Source organism: Amphibalanus amphitrite, unplaced genomic scaffold (assembly GCF_019059575.1).
Source record: "Amphibalanus amphitrite isolate SeventyFive unplaced genomic scaffold, NRLGWU_Aamphi_draft 000294F_arrow, whole genome shotgun sequence".
Taxonomy (NCBI): Eukaryota; Metazoa; Arthropoda; class Thecostraca; order Balanomorpha; family Balanidae; genus Amphibalanus; species Amphibalanus amphitrite.
In genome coordinates this window covers 470677-491396 of record NW_024881789.1, presented here as the reverse complement: position 1 = coordinate 491396, position 20720 = coordinate 470677, and the positions used below count along the sequence as shown (strand labels likewise).

General features: G+C 48.9%; 2 protein-coding genes across 2 annotated transcripts; both read left to right on the top strand.

Moving 5' to 3' along the window:
• Nucleotides 1-269: 269 nt before the first annotated feature.
• On the top strand, nucleotides 270-11224 carry LOC122387648 (amino acid transporter AVT3B-like). The gene is made up of 7 exons (XM_043378016.1): nucleotides 270-668; nucleotides 2430-2598; nucleotides 3760-3960; nucleotides 4152-4396; nucleotides 4766-4981; nucleotides 10206-10404; nucleotides 10712-11224. Exons 1-7 carry the CDS (start codon nucleotides 491-493, stop codon nucleotides 10845-10847), a joined length of 1344 nt encoding a protein of 447 aa, XP_043233951.1. The 5' UTR covers nucleotides 270-490; the 3' UTR covers nucleotides 10848-11224.
• A 2611-nt stretch (nucleotides 11225-13835) lies between these two features.
• On the top strand, nucleotides 13836-19370 carry LOC122387694. The gene is made up of 5 exons (XM_043378102.1): nucleotides 13836-13841; nucleotides 14457-14500; nucleotides 15574-15699; nucleotides 16829-17053; nucleotides 17433-19370. Exons 3-5 carry the CDS (start codon nucleotides 15673-15675, stop codon nucleotides 18597-18599), a joined length of 1419 nt encoding a protein of 472 aa, XP_043234037.1. The 5' UTR covers nucleotides 13836-13841; nucleotides 14457-14500; nucleotides 15574-15672; the 3' UTR covers nucleotides 18600-19370.
• Nucleotides 19371-20720: the final 1350 nt, after the last annotated feature.

Sequence of the window (20720 nt, the reverse complement as noted above, 5' to 3'; positions counted from 1 at the left end):
AACAAGCGCCATCGCCTATGGGGAGGAAACGCCTGAGAAGCCCTTGGGACGCCTCCATGCAAAAGAGTATTATGTACCTAGGTATGTCACATCACATTTCTATATCTGTTACGTGGTTGTGAATCGCTTTTTTTAGAAGACATTCACGCGGTTATAGGTGCACCGTGCAGGCCTCTATTTTTGATCCGATCGGATCCTTATCGCTAATTTCGACCGCCACTGTCGGCCTAAACACAGCCTCTCGGCCACTGCGGCTCTATCTGTCTCTCATCCTAGCTGACCGACAATCTAATCAAGGGCTCCTAATCTGGGTGTTCGCACAGGACCTCATCATTCTCACGGGGCCCTGGGGCAGTGCGGTTGTGGCGGCAGCCAGTCGGACAGCGGCTGTGGCTGAGGTCCAGCCCTTCCCCGGCTCGGTGCTCTCCGTCACACCCCGGTCCGGTCCCCGGGGCCCTCTCCGTGCCCTCGTGCTCCCCCTCGCGCGGAGATGGCGGAGGCCGGCTCCGCCATGGAGATGGTGCCGCGGGGCTCGGCCGTCTCGGCCGCCTCGGTGATGTCCAGGCCGCTGGTGCACGGCATCTCCTACTGGATGGCCGGCGTGTTCATCACCGGAGAGATCGCCGGCAGCGGCATGCTGGCGCTGCCCTACTCGGTGGCACAGACCGGTGAGTCGTCAGACGGTCCCACCCACAGTCTGCCTGCAGCTACAGCACCGTCTGCCTGGGGTCCCAGAGCTGAGGTAATCAGGTCCTGTGGCGGTATCCAATGGCCCCGTGCACCTAGTTAGACGGTGGCAAGGCCCTTTGAGTCTAATCCCGTCTTTGGCACATATAAGTGGATACTGATAGTCTGACAGAGCTGATACCTAACTTGGCTAACTTTGCTGATAACAAAGTCGCAATTCATGGTTGACACGTGATATACAGAGGAATTTGCTATAGGGGAGAGTGGGGAAAGATGCCCAGGGTTTTACTTTGTCATATATTATTCGAAAATGACGATCGGAAAGCAAAAACTTGGAGTTTCAACGGAAGCCAGCATCATTTTTCTCCAAAAATATCACACTTTCGTGCCTGAAATATGATAACTTTTTTTGCTATTGCATTTTCCTGAAGAAGTCAAAGGGGGCATCTTACCCCACAGGGTAGGAAAGACGCCCCCTGGCGTTGGGGAAGATGCCCCCTGCACTATAAGTGGCATAAATGGGCACGTGAATCGCCTGAACGAATCAGTAGTCCCTTCGAGACTGCAGTAGACACCAAACGTCATCGTAAGGGCCCTCAAAAGTAGTCGTAAGGGGCTTCAGAGGTCATCGTTAGGGCCATCATAGTCCAGCGCGGCCAAACAAGCCTCCGTGGTGGCGTTCGGAGACCACTGTGGGGCCCTTATAGGTCTTTATGATGCTTGAGGGCCCTCGAGCCCATCGTGGGGACCTCAGATGCCAGCGCGGCCCGTGGAGCCAACGTGGGAGCCCTCAAAGGATGTCGTGAGGGGCCCTGGAGCCAATAATGGGGCCCACAGAGGCCGTCGTGAGGGCTCTCAGAGTCAGATGCCGCCCAAAAAGTCGCTGTGTGTGCCGAGAGACCGGCATGGGGAGCACCCAACCGTACTGGACTCTCAATAGTCCCACATCGGCTTTTGTCTCTCATCACAAGTATGTAATAAATGATTTGACGGGCTGCTTGAAGGACAGTCTACGGATTTAGGGGGCGTCTTTCCCCATCAGGACAGGGGGCATCTTACCCCAAGGTACCGAAGCAACATTAAATCAGTACAATTTGTTAGCCATAAAACTACACTCTGAAACAAACTGTTCAGGACACAGTACACACATGCTAATGTATCACGACTATAGCAAGGGACGCAAAAATTATCTACCTTCTTTGATATTTACAATGTTTTGACACCAAAATACTTTTTGAAAGCAGCAAATAAAAAACATGCAATCACCAGCCAGCCGCTGCCCAATTGAGCTTCGCAAATTTTTGTGCAGTTAACAATGCAGGCTTCCGCTTTACGCTAAGAACATTAATTTCCAGGTTCGATTCTTTGTTTCGCCGCTAGAGGGGGTGGGGCGTCTTTCCCACCCTGGGCATCTTACCCCACTCTCCCATATTCACGTGATATTATCGCCTCATTATGTAAGAATAGACGATACATTTAACTTTTTCTTCCTTTCATCACAAATTTGACCGAAGTTATTACACATTCTTCAAAGGCATTTCTTACGAATAGGTATGCTGATACCGCAGTTGATAACGAGCCTTCTTACACGCGAACGTATCGATGGATTATCCGTACCCAGGTAAACAAATGTGTGGAGTGGGCATGTCACATCCTCCCTCCAGACGCGTCGAATGGACGCTGTTTTCCAGAATTTCCCACGCTGTCAGTCAGCACGAGTTACCTACATTTCTTTCCGGCAGGCTGGGTGGGCGTGCCGCTGATCTTCGTGCTCGGTGTGGTGTCGGCCTACTGCGGCCTCTGCCTGTCCCGCTCTTGGCTCATCATCGAGAGCCGCTACCCGGAGCTGCACGGACGCTGCGCAGAGCCCTATCCCGAGATCGCCTTCCACGCCGCCGGAAAACCCGGAAAGTCAGTCTCAGTAGGAGAATAACTATTTGGGAATAGTTAATCACGAACAATAACGTATAAGTTCCGGCCCGTCTCCAGTGCGGGACACGTGAACATGGATTAGGTATTCCTGGGAATACCTCATCCATGACGTGAACACAGTGCTTTTCGCGATAACTAATTTTCAGACCTGCGATAACAATAAAATGATGAGAAAGGTTTACGATAACGATAAACGATAAACGATAAAATTAAAAAAAAATTAACAGCGATAGCGATAAAACGTTAAAACGATAACGATAATTGTTTTAACAGCGATAACGAAACCATAAACGATAAAACGATAACGATAATTGGTTTTAACAGCGATAACGAAATGATAAACGATACAACGATAACGATAATTGTTTTTTAACAGCGATAACAAAAGCGATAAGAAATACAGCAAATAAGTGTACTTAAAGTTTCTTTGCAGATCTATACACTTAGCAGATGGCAACAGGTTGCGCACACATACTGTCGCGCGGCATACCTACACTGTCGATCGTCTTCCATTTTTCCATCATCCCGTTTTACATTTTATCGTTAATCGTTCATATTTTTTTAACTTGCGATAAGTGGATGAGCAATAATTTTGAAATTTAGCGATAAACGATAACGATAACCGATTTACTTAACAGCGATAATTATAGTTTATCGTTTATCGCTCACCTATCGCATGCGGAAACCACTGCGTGAACATGAGAATCGGGCCACAGGTCGCAACTCACATACATACCATATACAACTAAAATAGATGCTTTTTCAAGCTGCATTTGTACGTTTTCACGTACAAATTTCAAAAATAGTAAATGGGATATCTGCAAGTTTGTCAAAACTGTAGAAAAATACTGATGTCATTTTTATCCTCAGGTCAATGATCCGGTTACTAGAGGTCGTCGGAAATCACTTTTCCCAATTCAGACGTTTTTGGACGTAACTCATCCTTAGGTCAAAGGTCAAGCTACTAGAGGTCGTCGAAAACCATTTCCCCCAATTTAGACATTTTTGGACATAACTCATATGGGCTCGATTAGATCCAGCACCGTGAGAGGCGTCGTGTCTGATTAATCATGCCTCAGCTCAGGCAGATCGTATCTCCCCGCCACCCGGTGTTGAGTTCCGTTCGGTTTCCGTGCGCAGGGTCTTGGCAGCCGTGTGTATGAGCATCAACACGTTCGGCGCGTGCATCGTGTACGTGCTGATTGTGGCGCAGCTGCTGGAGAACCTGCTGTGCCCGTCCCCGTCCGACTGCGCCGTGGACCTCTCCTACTGCATCTGGGTGCTCGTCATCGCCGCCATCCTGGTGCCCGTCTCGTGGCTCGGATCGCCCAAGGACTTCTGGTACGATCAGCAGGGGGCTTGTGTGGGCTACGGGGACTTAATAAATGAGAAAGTCGAGCGGAAAAGTTGTCAAAAATGCCCATAGCTGTATGCATATTGCATTGTTTTTTGGTAGTATGTCATGTCTGATGCTAAATAGTGACCTCAGACCTGTATGTAGCGTTGGCTTTTGACCGTGGACCTACCCCCAGGTGGATCGGTATTCTGGCTCTGGGCACGACCTCTCTGGCCTGGCTGTTCTGCATGATCCAGCTCTCCTCCAACTTCGCCGAGCTCAGTGCCGATGCGACATTCCACTCGCCCGAGTTCCTGCCCTTCTTCCTCGGCGTGGGTCCGATTCTCTTCAGCTTCGGCGGCGCGTCCACCTTCCCCACCATCCAGAACGACATGCAGCACCGCGACATGTTCGGACGATCGGTCATCCTCGGATTCATCGGTGAGCACCGGTGGGAGTGGGTGACCAAGCGGCCACCCTCCGCCCGTGCACGTGAACCCGCACCGGTGAAGGTCGTGGGCGAACCCACTTAAGTGTTATCGTAATATTGTGAGCGCACGTAGCTGGAATCGGACTGCCTGACCTGAGCTTTATCGGAGCTTAAATTGCAGCTTGTCTAACGACCTCCGCAAAAATTATGCCGTGTTCGAGGAAATTTTGTAGGCCTTGAGTCAGGGTTTTCATATAAAGTTCCACATACAAAATATATTAACTAATGCATACCTATAACTATATAGAACATAAAATGCGGCTGGCTGTCTTCGAGGAAAATTTTTAGGCATATGGTTTTCATATTAAATTTCTTGTCAGGTCTGATCACGATGTACCTCCCGATCGCGGCCGTCGGCTATTTCGCCGTCGGTGACGACGTTGCCTCGAGCATCCTGGACACACTGAAGGACAAGACGCCGGGGCCGCTGTCGAACGGCGCCGAGATCCTCTTCATCATCCACCTGGTGACGGCCTTCTCGGTGGTCATCAACCCGTTCCTGCAGCAGATGGAGGTGGTCGCCAAGGTGCCGCCCGGTCAGTGCCGGAGGCCGCCCGGGGACGGGATAGGGTCGAGGCATGTGTGCGCCCCGGTCAGGGGCGTCGCCGACGGGGGGGTCGGGGGGGTCGTGACCCCCCCACTCTTGAAAACTGGGGGTGTCGACCCCCCACTTTTTGCGATGCTGAGTATGCTTTTTTAGCTTTTATGTCAGTGAAGCAGGCGTCAGCAACACCAACAAATACATCAGATTCAAAATCGCTTCAAGAGCTCCCTAAAGCCAATTAGCCAATTACCTAAAGGTCAATTAGCTGTGGGCGGGGAACACCAGCACAACAATGTTTTTAAGTAGCCCCCATCCTAGTATACCTTTTTATCCCTCAAAGGATTGGACGCGCCAAAACTGCCCCGAGCGTTCGTCTGATCGTTTAAAAAAAAATGGTCGCAGTCGATTCGTCGGATCAGTACCTAACTACAAAACTACAAACTAGCCTCAGCCCCATGGCTACCGTCACAACTAGCTGTACTGTGCACATGTAGGGGAAAGGGAGTCAGATGGAACCGTCTCGGGCTTTCGCAAAGAAGTCGCGCAAAAAGGAGCCGATTGCAACAAAACTTCCGGTGCGCTCGAGTTAATCACCTACTTAAAATAAATCGATATCCCTGATTCAAATAAAGATGACCTTAGTTCACTTTTTCATAACGTGCTTTTCATTGATAGTGTAGTTTTTGGAGCTGATTTTGAACTTAGCGCCCATCTGAACATTTAAGAAGTAGTTGTGTTGCTTATTCATATAACATGCTAGGAAGCAATCGGTGGTGGTCATCCACTATTAGGTACTGGTCGATCTGACCTGACCTGATCTACCCCAAATGCATGGAGTCATCATCTTCGTTCAAAACTAAGATAGCATTCGTAATCAGAACCTCGAAAAACCATCACAACTTACATTCGTTAAGTTCTAGCAGGTCCCGAGTTTCTCTACTTATTGGCGATGACCTGAGTCCTGAGATGACCCGAAAACTTGTAAATGGGTATCATCGGCTTTCTCTCGTCACGGGCAGCATGCTCTTTTTTCCGCAAACCTGTAGATCGATCAGGGGTCGAAAGCATGCCTCAGCGTTAGTTTAGTATACGTTATACGTTAGCGACTGGGAAACCACCAATAGAAGGGCTACAGTGAAGCAGAAAACTATTCGATAGCTCTTTTAACGCTCTTTCGCTAGCTTCGCGTTAGATTTCATCTCAGGTCTATGTTTGGCCCATAAGAAGGCAAACAGCTAACTGGTCAGATTCTGCCGAAACATTTGCTTTGCAATAACTTTCGATTCCGTGAATTTGTATGGTATGTACATATGTTGTCTTGTCACCACCGTCTTGATCTCTTTGAGACGCGTCACATGAGTTAAAATTTGACCATTCAGAATTAACGTTAAAACAACCTTAGGTCAACGTTATGTCCTGATCGAAAAAGGACCTCCTGCTGCATATGAATGCAGTGGCGGCGGAATAGGGGGTGCAGGGGGTGCAGCTGCACCCCCATCGAAAAACATGGGGGTGCAAACATATCTTTTTGCACCCCCAAAATCCGTACAAGGGGCCCGTCGCACCATCCAATACATTTCCTACTGAAAACCAGTGATCGGGAAACGAACACTGATGTGGAATCATCCGGAATGTCCAATTATGAGCAGGAGGGACCCATGCTAGTATTTGGGGCCTCCGCACCGGCTAGAAGTGTCCCGAGCCGCGTTTGGTGCTCCATGCGGCATCTGAGGGCCCCCACGACGGCCTCAGAAGGCCCTTTTATGACGATCTCCGAGGGTTCCCACGACGACCTCTGTCCCCTGGGGCCCTATAACGGCCACTAAGGGCCATCATGACGACCGCTGAGGGTCCCACAGAGACTCCAGAGTCCCAACGAGACTCCAGGGGCCACGCTGGCCTCTGAGGGCCCCTATGACGGCCTCTGAGGGCCCTTACGATGATCTCTGAGGGCCCTCACGACGACCTCTGTCCTCTGGGGCCCTATAACGACCACTAAGGACTCTCATGACGACCGCTGAGGGTCCCACAGGACTCCAGGGGCCCCGCTGGCCTCTGAGGGCCTCTACGACGGTCTCTGAGGGCCCTCGTGACGGCCCTAGACCCAACTCAAGTCTGAGGGCCCATTTGGCTCCAGACGGCCCAGCGACGGCCTCTGAGGGCCTCAGCACAACCAGGCTGCAGGGGCTATGCTGGCATCTGAGGGCTCTGCAACGGTCCATTGAGGGCCCTAACAACGATGGCCTCTAGCGGTCTTACCAAGGCCTCTGAGAGTCCTGCAAAGGTATCTGAGGGCCCATGTAGACCCTCAATATGGCCAAGGACCCTCATGACGACCTCTGATGATCCTCTCGAAGGCTTCTAAAGGCCCTCGCAACAACTTCTGAGGACCCCAGGACGGTCCCGGAGGGGCTGAGGGCCCTGACGACGACCTCTCTGGACCCTCACGATGGTCTCTAAGACCCAACGCAAGCTCCAAAGGCCCACACTGGCGTCTGAGGGCCCCACGACGGCCTCTGAGGGCCTCGACGCAGGCAGGCTCCAGGGGCTATGCTGACCTCTGAGGGCCCTCTTGACGGCTTCTAGGGCCTAACGAAGGCTTCAAGGGCCAACGCTGCCTCTGAAGAACCCTAGCCTCAGAGAGTCTCAACTCTCAACTCAACACAGGCAGGTGCCAGGAGACATGCTGGCCTCTGAGGCCCCGCAGAATGCAGATTCACAGGACCCAACGACCTTTGTGGACCTTACGAAATACGAAGGTCGCCGAGAGCTCACGCAGGCTCCTGGAATTCCACACTGATTCTCAGGCCCCATGTCGGCTTGTTGAGGCACTTAAAGGGACCCTCCCACCTTCAAAAAAGTTAATGAATTGGCATGAAAGTGATGTCGCTCGGTTCAGAAAGAGCAAAAACGAATATCTACCAAATTTCATCGAAAAATATTCACCGATTTTCAAGATATTAGACTTTTACTTTTGTTTACTTTTTGGGATCTCCGCTGTTCCTAGCGACTTTATTTGAAAGTGCGGCATTTGTTGCGCGCAAAACAGCATATACCACCGCGTGCTACAGAACGTTTTAGTCAAACATTTAAAAATCGTTAGATATCTGCGCTGACGTCACACATTCAGAGGGGTATTCATATGCATTAGCCCCTCTGAATAAAAATGCTGCAATTTTGAAATTCGATATTTCCGATTTAAGGCATTTCTCGATGTTGTGAGTGCCGAAACCGGTAATTGTGAGCCAGGGACCCCATTTTGGCTATCTCAACTCAAATCTAATGTTAAGGTGGGAGGGTCCCTTTAATCTGCTCTTGGTGCCCCGTCGCCGGCCTCTGAGAGTCTCAATGTCGGAACTTATGGGGCCATGGGCCCTACACCGGCTTTTATGGCCCCTACATCGACTCTTGGGACTCATGACCCATGAAATGTGGATCTAAGCGGCTTCTAAGAATCCCCATGTTGGTTCTAGTAGCCGCCAGCCGAATATTTGGGCTCACACGCGAGCTCCTGGGACCCCGTGCATACCCCAGGGGTCTACCTGCCTCTAAGACCCCACACATACTTTTGGGGCTCAAACGCTTGCCCCTGAATGCCCCACTGAGACCCCTTTCCTCTATTCAGTCCTCCATACCGGCTCTTTAGGCTAAACATCGGCTCCTGTGGCCTCCACCCCGGCTTTGGAGGGCCTCCATACAGGCTTTTTTTGGGGTCCGATGCCGGTTTCTGAGAGCCCTCAAAAGACTTTCGAGCCCATACTGCCTTCTGAAACCTTTCAGCCACTTTCAAGGGACCGACCCTGATCGGAGGGCTCATTCAGTCTGCATGGGGAGTCATGTAGGTCTCTGGAGGAGTCCCTATGTGGTCGGTTTCCAACGGGCTTCTAAACACGGTCTTCTTAGTTCTTGGAACGGCCTCGTAGGGCCCTCAATGGTCCACTGCGGATCCAGAAAAGTGGTTTGAGACGCTGCGGGTGGTGGCTAGACTAAAAGATTAGCCGATAAAAAAACTAGCTGCATTTGCTTCTTTATGCTTTCATTATTTGAGAAAGGTAGGTACCTATACTGCAATTTCCAACCTTTTACAGAACTTGTGTGTATGGGGATAGTTTTCCAAATTCTTCGCATTTTTCATAAATTAATAATAACCACTCAAAAAAATGAAAGGGGGCCCAAAGCTTCCAGAGGGGCCCCTTGAGAAAACTTTGCACCCCCATCCAAAATTACCTTCCGCCGCCACTGTATGAATGGACCCGTGTTGTTGAGCTGAACAGTGAACACCTTCCAGGTGCTGTCATCGCTCTACCGCGTCTTCGTCAAAAGTTGTAGAAAAAATGCTGGTGGCCATCGATGGACATTTCCACTAATGACCTTTCGAGTCATCACTCGCCATAAGTTGCACCCTGTCCCTGGCAATGATGAGCTGATTTGTCATGGCTCCAAAGATATTTTGCGTTTCTGACGAACTTTTTCAAAGCAGGAGGCATTCGTGCTTTTTCTAATTTCTCATTATTTTCTAATGATGAGGTCACGTATTTGACCTGCCTTCAGATCATAGATGTAAATCCTCAGTTAGAATCATGAATTGCTGACACGTATAACCCCATACATTAGGTACATATACAGTGTACCAAATTTCGAAGTTATGGGAGAAAAGCTACAAGAATGGCGAGAGGGGAAAGTTTTTATAGAGGTATACCGTATAACTGAACTTGACATGGCGACCTGACCTTAAGTGACCAGTGATAATTTTTACGCAAGTGATGTAGGTAGGTATACCTACCTAATAGGTTATACCAAATTTGGCGGCGCTGCGCGCCGATTTGTTACACACGCACACACACACATACGCACGCACAAAACTGGGAAGTGTGGCAAAAAAACACCCCTACCCATCGGGTGAAGACTAGAAACCCGACCCCCCCACTCAAAAATCCGTGGCGACGCCCCTGGCCCCGGTAGGAAAGGGATGATTTATGTGCCTTTAGATAGGATGGAATACTGTCAGCATGGATTGAAACCTAGAGAGCCTTAACTTCTTCCTGAAGCTTGAAAGTTTTACATTCTTAACCGACATCATCGATATGCCTATCGATCTTTTATCTGTTGATGTCATATAAATCCGTATAGTTATGCATTTATTTTCCCTATCTATCAATCGTTTTGATTTGCCATGTTTACCGCTAATTCTAACCTGCCTCCCTGCACGCGGTCAGCGTTCGGGATACGTCGCTGTCTGTTCCGCACACTGCTGATGGGCGTGCTGGTGCTGCTCGGTGAGCTGATTCCCGACTTTGTCAAGATCCTGGACCTGCTCGGCTCCACCACCATCGCGCTGATGACGTTCATCCTGCCGCCGTTCTTCTACCTCAGACTCTGCGCTATGGAGGATCCCGACGGAAAATGGAAAACCATGTACGTTCATTTGTTTTTGTTTTGCTGCGCGGGTTCATTAGAACTTCGTTATTAAATCATATACTGCAGCTTTTTTATGTTTATTACAGATAAATCGGTAGCATACGTGAGTCATCCAATTTTCGCCTTCGGCCCTGGTTAAGTCAACACGTTAAAAACATAAATACCCTATAGAAAGTTCAACATTGTTTTTTACTTTGTATTATATACAGTCACTGAATCCAGCCCGTCAGTCCTGCTTACCGCGGTAGGTATGCTCACTATGTAAGCACAGCTAACCGCGAGCCCGGTCCGCTTTTTCTTCCAGTTCGATACCTCTCTGGGAGCGTGTGCTGCTGTACGAGCTAATTGTGGTGGGTTTCGCCGGTGGCATCGCGTCGGCAATCTCCTCCGTTCAGAGCATCATCGACGAGGGTCTGGAGACGTCCTGTTTGATTGGATAGCGGCCCAGTTATGGTGTGGCTGATTGGTCGACGGCCTAGAGACGTCGTGGCTGATTGGAAGACGGCCCACAGGCGTCATATTTGATTGGATAACGGCACACACGCATCGTGTCTGATTGGTTAACGGCGTGAAGGCGTTATGGCCGATTGACCGTCCGCCTGAGAAAATGTCATTTTGGAAGACGGAATGACGTTTCGTATTGTTTCTACTGAACGACGGCCAGGTTTGGTCTTTATATAGGCAGTGCCCAGCTCCACCATGACGACCACAAAAAGTCGGACATTAACGAAGGACGGGCTCCATCATATGACGTGTTTGAGCGACATGCACAAAATGCACATATGACCATTGCATGTAAATAAACATTGATACATCACGCTCTCTCAATATGAAGATGCAGTGACGTTTATCTATCTATAGTGCATATTTCTATACGCTGGAAAATGTGTCCGAATCCGTTGATGAATAACATGGTTGATTGCGTTTCATATCAATAAGCATAATGCACGAAAAAAAGACGGAAAGGGGCAATGCGGTTTTATTGCATAGAAGGAATAATTACGTCCATCTCTGCATCACGTGTTCGAGTGTGTCATATCTAAGCTGTTGAACGTGTCTGATGCTTGGGTGTGAGTACCCGGCTGATAAGCATGGGGTTTGACCTTGGAGGCTGGGGCAACGCGCTGAGCGGAGCGATGAGGGGAGGTCACCAGTGATTTCACTGAAAGCGGATATCCACCGTCCAAGTTTCAAGTGTCCTTTGCAAGAGTACAATTTCTTCATCACATTAAGCTTAGTACAGGGTGAATCGATATATACGGCAACGTATTCTGGAAACTATATGAGTCGCCTTTTGATGCACCGCTTAACAATAGCCGTTTTCACGACGGCCATCTGGTACACCTTTGGTGCAGATTAGGTGCATATTTGGTCAAATTAGGTTCAGTGTAGCCGTTTTCACGACGGCCATCTGGTACACATTTGGTGCACATCTGGTGCAGATTAGGTGCAGATTTGGTCAAATTAGGTTCATGGTTTCTCTTCTAGTTGCACTAATTGCTTATATGCCTGCTTTGTCATATCATCAGAGATCATCATTGATTAAAACACTAAAATAAATTTAATTAGATAAGTAAAAGAAATTGACCTTTTCCTCGACATTAAAAAAGCAAAAGCCGAATAATGTATTTTAAAAACGGTGAGCTTTCGGCCAGTGGCCTATATCAAACCAACGTTACAGCAATGTTGTAATTGCTGTAACATTGCTGTAACGTTGGTTTGATAAAGGCCAGTGGCCGAAAGCTCACCGTTTTTAAAATACATTATTCGGCTTTTTGCATTTTTAATGTCGAGAAAAAGGTCAATTTCTTTTACTTATCTAATTATATTCAATATGTTCCTCGCTCGAGCACTTAACAATGCTACTAAAATAAATTCATAAAATGAAGATAGGTATTTGCGGTAAAAGAGATTAGGTGCAGATTTGGTCAAATTAGGTGCACTCGCCGGATAGCCCGTCGTGAAAACGGCTTGTATCTCTTAGTAGCTATCAGCCAGGGTTGCGCTAATTGCTTATAGGCCTGCTTTGTCATATCATAAGAGAGTATCATCGATTAAAACACTGAAATAAATTCATAAAATGAAGATATTTGCTGTAAAAGAGATTAGGTGCAGATTTGGTCAAATTAGGTTCATTCGCCGGATAGCCCGTCGTGAAAACGGCTAATATTTGCACAAATGAATGAATCAATATTTTATCGCTATCGAATGACGGCGCCATCATTTTGGACCACCTTCGACCAGCCTTAGTCACGAAACGTCAAGGCCCATCTTATCCATTTCGAAGTACCTATAACTTATTAACAGACAGACATTATTAACAGACAAGTACCTATAACTTATTGAGGATATCGCGTCCGTCCGTCCTGTGACTATAAAGCAAAGCACGTGAATGAAATAAGCAAAAAAAAAAAAACATTCGACAGGAGTTTATTACAAAAAAAAAAACGGATACAACAGAACTTTATAGAAACCGACGACTAAAAAGCCACGAAATGTGAACAGCTAGGCTTCATCTGCAATCACCAGTCGGTAGAAGCGACTGCAAGGCCAAAGCCATATAAGGTAGGTAGGTAACGGCAATTTATAGATTCAATACCTATCAGTCAGACTCAGAAAATAGCTCGATGTTGGCTAGACTTTAACCTGATGAGGCGACTGCGACGATGATTTTTTTCATCTACCGATGGCTTCATACAATTAAGCTGCGCCCATCCACATGGGAAATAAATAATAAAAGCGGCTGGTTTGGTCGAAACAAATACTTCCGTATTCTACGTCTACGATCCCTATTTGATCCCCACAATACAAAGAAATATGAATTAGACACTGAATACGAATAACACGTATGAATACGACGCCAGTTTCACGGACATCTGGAGGCTGACCGGTGGATCAAACCCCAGCGCCGATAGGCGGTTTCCGCTGGAGGGACCGCGCCACCGGGCGCGTCAGCACGCCGTTCCAGCGCCTCCTCAGTTACCCCGTTTACATGAGTCATTCAGCCTAAACGGAAATATCCGATTAGCCAGGGAACGGAAAAATGCGTTTCGGTGGCCCCGTTTACATGAGCCTTATCGGAAAAATCCGTTCCGGAACGGATAATTCCCTTTACGCCGGCAGCCCGAAAAATACGGATATTTTGCGCATTTTTACATGTCTGGCGCAGCTCCTATCAAGCATTATTTGTGCTTGTTTTAGGCTTAATTTACTTGATTCTTAAAAGTTTTGTATGTAGAATTGGAAATAATCATGGCACAAGCCATTATTTTACTTGTGTGCTGTAAAAGAAGTGTGATTAACTGTCAGAAAGCAAGTAAACAATTGAGGTCTTGGACAACATTGAAGAGCACATCTATATTGAAAGTCTTTTTGGTTTCAGAAAAAGGCTAAGACAGCTCATAATAGTCATAGCTCATCATGATGGACCTCCAGTAAGTTGACAAAATGAAAATGCATGAAAGGATGTGCAGGATGGTGCCACACTTCAGAAAGATTGGTATGAAAGTGGGTGGTGCGGGATTGTGTATACATTTTTGGTTGACACATTTGAAGCACTTGAATATTTCAGCATTTTATTTTCATTTTTTGCTTTTAGCTGCTCAGTTCTTCAAAGACAGGGGTCAGATCAGTACTAGGTGAATTGTGTAGTAGATGTGACCTGTGGGTGCATTGCTTGACTGTCGGGTGCAACCCAGTATCCATCATTTCCAAGTTTTAAGTCATAGCAGAAATTACATCTACTCACCACCAAACTTTAAAACACTATTAGTGCAATTTTCAAAATGCATATAATAATCCACTCTCAATCACACCAGGTATAAGATGTGAAGATGAAGTCCGAGTGGTACCTATGTGATTTGGTTGGTTGGTTCACCTTGTAGAATGGTAGGAAGTGGTTTGGTATAATAGGTTGTAGGCATGTAGGTGTGTTTGTAGGATGGTAGGTTGAAAGTTAGGTTGGTAGGTAAGGTTAGGTATGATTCTACAAATTCCACAAAACTTGCCAGTTGCCTGCTTCCACCATCCGAGATTAACCAAACTTTCAGAGACCTTCCCACCACTGAAGAATCTACTTCTTTGGAACAACAAGGTGAACATTTAAATATTGCTGGGGGGGGGGGCAGATGGCAGTATCACTGAGTAAATTTGTCTGTGTGTCTTGTGTATACTTTGGCATGCAGCCAAGTTTCTGTCCCAACCTGAACCAGCCTGCATGCCCTGCCGTCTGGTGGCTGTTCGCTGAAGCATAAGTTATCTGAATCACTGCCAGAGGTGGAGATCTCGGGGGGGGGGGGGTCGGGGCCCCCCTGAAAACGAATTACTGCTATGTAAGTTAATGGTACTGCATTCAGCCCGCCTCCATCTGCCCGGCCTGGAACCCCCCCCCCCCTTGACAGATCTCCACCCCTGATCACTGCTAGGAAGTTTGAAGTACCAAGGTAGAGAAAATTGTTTGGGAGCATGTAGGTACTAAAGCAAAATAAATCAAGCACCATATCCAGTGTACCAAGCACTAAATGGCACTAGCATGCTGTTCCAAGTGGCTATAGGGAGCGACTGGCTGGGAAGGCTATGTTGGTTGCCCTGGAATTGAACCCTGATTGTTGAATCTAAGAAATAAGGAAATTAGCCCTCAACTAGAATGCTTCCCTTTTGAAGCATAGGACGTTCCTCTCAACACTTATGTAGGTACTTTATGAATCTGCCACAATGGCGCGAAATCATGGACAAAAAGTGGATTTTTCATTGTCATTAGACATACCATTCAAGATAAATATGTATTTTGATGTGTAAACTAAAAAAATTCATCTATAAAACATGCATATTCATGTCATTTTCTGCTAGATGCGCAAAAAATCCGTTTAGGCCTGACGTCCTAAACGGATATTTCCCATTAATTCATCGGATATTTCCGTTCCGCGTAATCGTCATTTTTGCGCGCCCAAACCAGTTTACATGAGTCGAAACTTGCGCACTTTTCGCTAAACGGAAATATCCGTTCTAAACGTCATTTTCGCTGACTCATGTAAACGGGGTAAGTGAGTGTTCTCGCCTGGACGGACGGCCATGACTGCCGGCGAGCGGCCGTCGCCGTGGCTTCTGCTGCTGATTGTGGTAGTGGCGGGAGTGTGGCCCCTACCGGTGACCTCTCAGGGGTCGCAGGCCAACGAGACAGACGTGATCCCGTTTCCCGACAAGCAGCGGCCGCCGGTGAACCGTTCAGCGATCTGCTCCCAGTCCGGCTGTGTCTGCCAGCAGCGGATGGCGACCTGTGACTGCAACACAAAGGTCAGTGAAGGAGAACATATTGAAAATCAGCGGACGGTGAAAGACGGGCGAAGGACTCTCGGATAGGGTGAGGTGAACTAAATGGCTCATAACGATCCCATAGTGTTTTTTAACTTTATCTCGTATACCTACGTAATAGTCCCTATACCTATCAGTGGCTAATAATACAAATGTTAGAAGAAAAAACTTTTCAGACAAACTTAAATCCCACATCAACTTGAAGCACCAAGGAAAGAAAATGCTTGTAAGTTTCATACCAATATGTTGTTTTACCGTGAAGAAATGAGCGTAGCTTGTAGTAAATGTTACGTTCAAGACTTTCTGGTATTTAAACTGTAAGTACATAAATAAATCCACCAAAAATACATTTGAATTCATCATCAGTCTGATTCCGAAGATTCGGTGGGTGGCTGTTTTTTTTTTGGGGGGGGGGGGTTAGGCCCTTTCGGTCCAATTAGACCATTTCAGAGCCGGGAGGATAATAGGATATAGGGGGGAGACATTGGTCTGGGCAGGCACCCTAGTGAGTCGCCGGGGCTGAGCCCGTCCAGAGGACAGGCCACCCAGCGCAAGGCACTCACTGCATGCACCCGGCTACGGGGTGCGCTCCCTCGGGAGCAGCGGTGCCGCTCCAAGGGAGCAGCCCGCATGAGATAAAGTTGCCTGTCCAGCCCGGAGGTGGGTGGCGGCGTGGAGGAGAAGGATTTCAGTTTCCTGAGGATAGAAGCATGGAACGGAGTGTGGGTGGCTGTGTAGGCTCAACCTCTTGCACCGTCGTTTAGTCATGCTTGTAGCGAACAGTACCTAATCCGCCACAAAGCCTTGCCCAATGCCCGTACGCGATTCACCTGTGCTCAGCGCAGGTTAATTTAAAAGTTTAATGTGCCTACCGCGAGTAAAAACATAACGGCACGGTTCTCTCGGTCCTGGAACATAGAAAAACAAACCAAAACGTTTTATTTTCACACAAAATTGATTTAAATCCCAATGAAAGGTTCGTTGATTTTTGCTGATTTTCACTAAAGGTTGATCGGTTAACCTGTATTGGTTCTGAATAGTGACCGACATTCAAACCGTTTAACACTGTCCGCGATTTTTCTGATTATAGCTGGCGGGTTGCGTGTTTCAGGCTCTCCGTCTGTCCCCTGAAGACTTCACCGGCAATGATCTCGTTGAACTGCGTGTCAGGGGCGCATCGCGGGTCTGTCTGCGGGTCACAGTGAAACGAAACACCTTCTACCACTCCAGCGTGAAACGGGTCACCATGCAGGTACTCAACAAGGTCATGCTGGTTAGCAACAGCATCAGAACAAAGCCACAGCGACAGCTTACAATTGGTTTCGAAAATATCGAGGTAAGTGCACAATCAAGCGGGAAAAGCTAAAATGGCAATAATACCTAAATTTGAATCTGTAAAGATGGTGAATAGAGCCTCAATTATACCGTTCATTGCTGACTTGATGTGAAGTGTGAAATACGCATTTTTAAGTGGCGTGTAGTAACTAATATCAGATTCTTGTAATTAAAATTCAATAATCATAACGTCTATTCGTACCTTATACCATTTACCAAGTGCTGATTTAATTTCTTTTTTATCTAGGTTTTACTTCAAACTAAGATGCAAACAATAAAATGCTCACTTATCAAGCGACATTCATCAGGTGTGCAAACTTGCACTGCCACTCTCGCTTCAAAGCGATTTGTTTGGCGCCTCGTTTTATCCGTCTCGGCAGGAGTTGGTCCTCAAGAGTCACAGCTTCTCGGGCCCCGTCGACGTCACATTCACAAATACCAGCATGTCGGTGCCGGACAAGGCCTTCGTGGACAGCAAATCGTCCACCGTCATGATCATCAACAGCACCCTGGTGCGGGTGAGCGGACACGCGTTCTCGAGCAGCCGCCTGCTCCGGCTGGAGCTGCGTGGCTGCGCTGTTCGGCAGCTGCAGCCGTCAGCTCTCCGTCTCCAGCTGGGCTCGCTGGTCATACAGCGCTGCTCGATCGGCTCGCTGGCCGCTGACGCGCTGGCCGTTCGCTGGACGGACTCGGTACGGATCAACGGCAACACGTTCGAGTCGGTGCCGGAGGGCGCGTTCGGCGCGCTTCGTCCCATGGACGGCACGGCGCGGCTGGAGCTGCACGACAACCAGCTGCTGGAGGTGGAGCCCGGCGGACTGGCGCTCAACGCTCAGCTGACCCCCGAGCAGCTGTCGGTGCAGCAGCTGCACACGCGCCAGCTCTGCCGCTGCCAGCTGGGCGACTGGGTGCGGCTGGCGGCCGGCTCCGGCGCGCCAGACTGGCTGGTTCACCGGCTGACTGCAGCACTCCTCTGTCTCCCCGCTGCTGACGCCGACATGGAATTGGACACGTCCTTCCTGCGCTTCCTGGGCCGCCAGTGTCGGCCGGACGACCATCACCAGCCCCCGCCGCCGCCGCCGCCGCCGCTCGGCTGGCGACGCTACCTGGTGGGGGTGGCGGTGGCGGCCGCCCTCATCACCGTCCTATGCGCCGTCTCGTGTTTTGCCGTGTGGCGGCACACGCGCCGGCTCAGGGAGCGTCAGCGGGGCCGCGCCGCCCAGGCTGCGCTCCACCATCGGCCGCACAAGCTGAACAACGCCAACCTGTACGCGGACGAGCCGGGTGGCGGGGACGGCGGTTGGGCCGAGCCGCCCGAGTCGCCGCGCCGCCCCTTCGTGGTCGCCGTGCCAGACGTGAAGACCTACACGGAGACCGAGCTGCACGTGGTGCTGGAGACCCTGGGCAGCCTGGAGCCGACCGTGCTGCCACGCACCCCCAGCGGCACCCTGCACCGGCTGAGGGACCGGGACGGACCGCGCGCGACGGCCGCCGCCGCCAACGCCCAGTCCCAGGAGCCCGGCTGCCGCAAATCCTGCCCGCTCTAGGGCATGCTTACTGTGCCACTGTTGACAACAGGTTCACCCAGTGATTTATGTGTGCCTGAACACATGACAAGGATCGCAATGGTGAGAGGCTTCACAAGTAACCATAAACAGTAAACACTGATCTCGCCATACATTGTCGTCTCACATGCCACAACATCGTGCCTGGCCGTGATTTGAGTACGCTTTTAGACACATCTGTAAATACGCCACACATGCGATGGGATATGTATCTGCCAGTGAGTAACGCCTTTACAGCGAATTCGCTCCTTGTGGATGGCTGAATGACTAACAGCCGAGTCATGAAAATGACACAAAGCGTGCCTGCAAACCACAGCAGTGATGCGTTTACCATGACTCTGTGATAAACGGTGTGCGGTGGGAAAAGGTCGAGCAGAGGACATCTCTTCCTACTCCCTACCATCTACGGCCATAGCACGCTCTCTAGGGGCCTCACAACGGTCCACACTGGTGTGTGCGGCACCGGTCGGAAGTGAGACCTGCACTGCTCGTCCGCTCGGATGTGATAGCGGTGACGCCACGCGCGTGATGTCACGTCCTGTATGGACGGCAGGCTGGACTTTCCTCCAGCACGGCGCTGTGGGGGAAGACACTGAGGGGTGACGCGGGGATCGGGCTTAGCGGTGACGTAGGCTGGGGAACCAGAGGTGTTTTCAATGGAGCTCGCCTTTTGTATGATGGAAGACTGTTCGTTTGTACAATGTCTATTGTCTTTTTGACGGTAGGTATTGTCAATAAACGATTGACCCAGGACGAGTCTAACCTATCAATTCCGTGGCAAGTTGGAAGCGACAGCTGATTCTTTCTGATTTCGCGGTTCAGCGCAGGATAAACACATGTGAAAAACCTTTCTGGCATACGATCCAGCACAGATCGGCTGCCCAATACACATTACGCATGGCTGGATGGTCGTCTCCTGGCTGCCGCCGACCGGACTTGAGGGTAAAATAAACAGTACACACATACAAGAGTTAGAAAGGGTCAGAAGATAAACGTCTAACGAGGTTACAATGCGGAGGTTTCAAAAGAACAACAAAGCCCGAAACTGAAGCGAAAAAAAAATGAAATTCGAGGCAAATTTGGTTCGCGCTAACCGTTTCAAAAGGAAACCTAGCATGCTCTAACAGATAAATATTAAATGCTATTAAAAAAAAAACTACGGCTTGACCATGCAGGCAACATCCGGGTCATAAAAATATATTGATTGCAAATCCAAACGAATGTTGCAGATTTTATTCACATTTAATGGCGTGCAATCGTCTCATACGGACACCACAACACCAACACATGGACCGTGTCGGCTCTGGTCGCGGGTGCAGGAGGCCTGGCGGACCGTGCCGGCTCTGGTCGCGGGTGCAGGAGGCCTGGCCCCGTAGGCCGTCTGTTTGCGTTACGGCTCGCGTGTCTGGCCGTACCCCGATCCCTCCCTCCTCCCACCGGCTGTGGCCCGGACGCGAGTTACCTAAGTGTGGAACTACAAGTCGATTCTCGGGCTCTGATTGGTGACTTTGGTCGGGGGATGACGCTTATAGCATGACGTCACTCGCGTACTTGGCCGGACCAACGCACTGTAGGCCGGCAGCCCGAAAAAGCGCTAGAAATTCCCCCAAACTGACTGTCCGCAATATGAACAAAATAGGTATCATTTAATCCCAAATTGATCGAAGAATACGATTCCGATGCCATTTTTGCCCTAAGGTCGAAATTGAGGTGGTCAGTTGTCACCAAACACAAGACTATTTAGACTCGCTAGTGGCCACCACATTTGCCGATTTTAATGCTAATCTTTAGTTGATATTTATTAGTTGACCAATTGTCGTTTTGAACGCAATTTTCTGTCAGACTAGTTCAGGGCACTGTTGTTCACTGTACCAATAACATTCTTACATATTGCATCGCTTTTCTGCAGCATAAGCTAGCTTTTTGCAAGCAGCTGCAAGACCTAAATAAAAATCATATCTAAATTTTTAAATAGACTTAAAAAAACGTTATTTCGAGCAGCTAAAAATAAACATCTTATACTAGCCGCTGATTACTCATCTTTCGTTCCATATAGGTACTTTGCTGCTTTTCCCTGCTACTTTTCGAGATATGCGCCAGTAA

Bases quoted from the DNA above. Each gene is read 5' to 3' on its own strand.
- LOC122387648 (XM_043378016.1), top strand. From the start codon at position 491: ATGGCGGAGGCCGGCTCCGCCATGGAGATGGTGCCGCGGGGCTCGGCC. The intron at 2,599-3,759 runs GTCAGTCTCAGT...TTCCGTGCGCAG, and splicing joins GCCGCCGGAAAACCCGGAAA to GGTCTTGGCAGCCGTGTGTA. The intron at 3,961-4,151 runs GTACGATCAGCA...ACCTACCCCCAG, and splicing joins GGATCGCCCAAGGACTTCTG to GTGGATCGGTATTCTGGCTC.
- LOC122387694 (XM_043378102.1), top strand. From the start codon at position 15,673: ATGGCGACCTGTGACTGCAACACAAAG. The intron at 15,700-16,828 runs GTCAGTGAAGGA...TGCGTGTTTCAG, and splicing joins CCTGTGACTGCAACACAAAG to GCTCTCCGTCTGTCCCCTGA. The intron at 17,054-17,432 runs GTAAGTGCACAA...CCGTCTCGGCAG, and splicing joins TTGGTTTCGAAAATATCGAG to GAGTTGGTCCTCAAGAGTCA.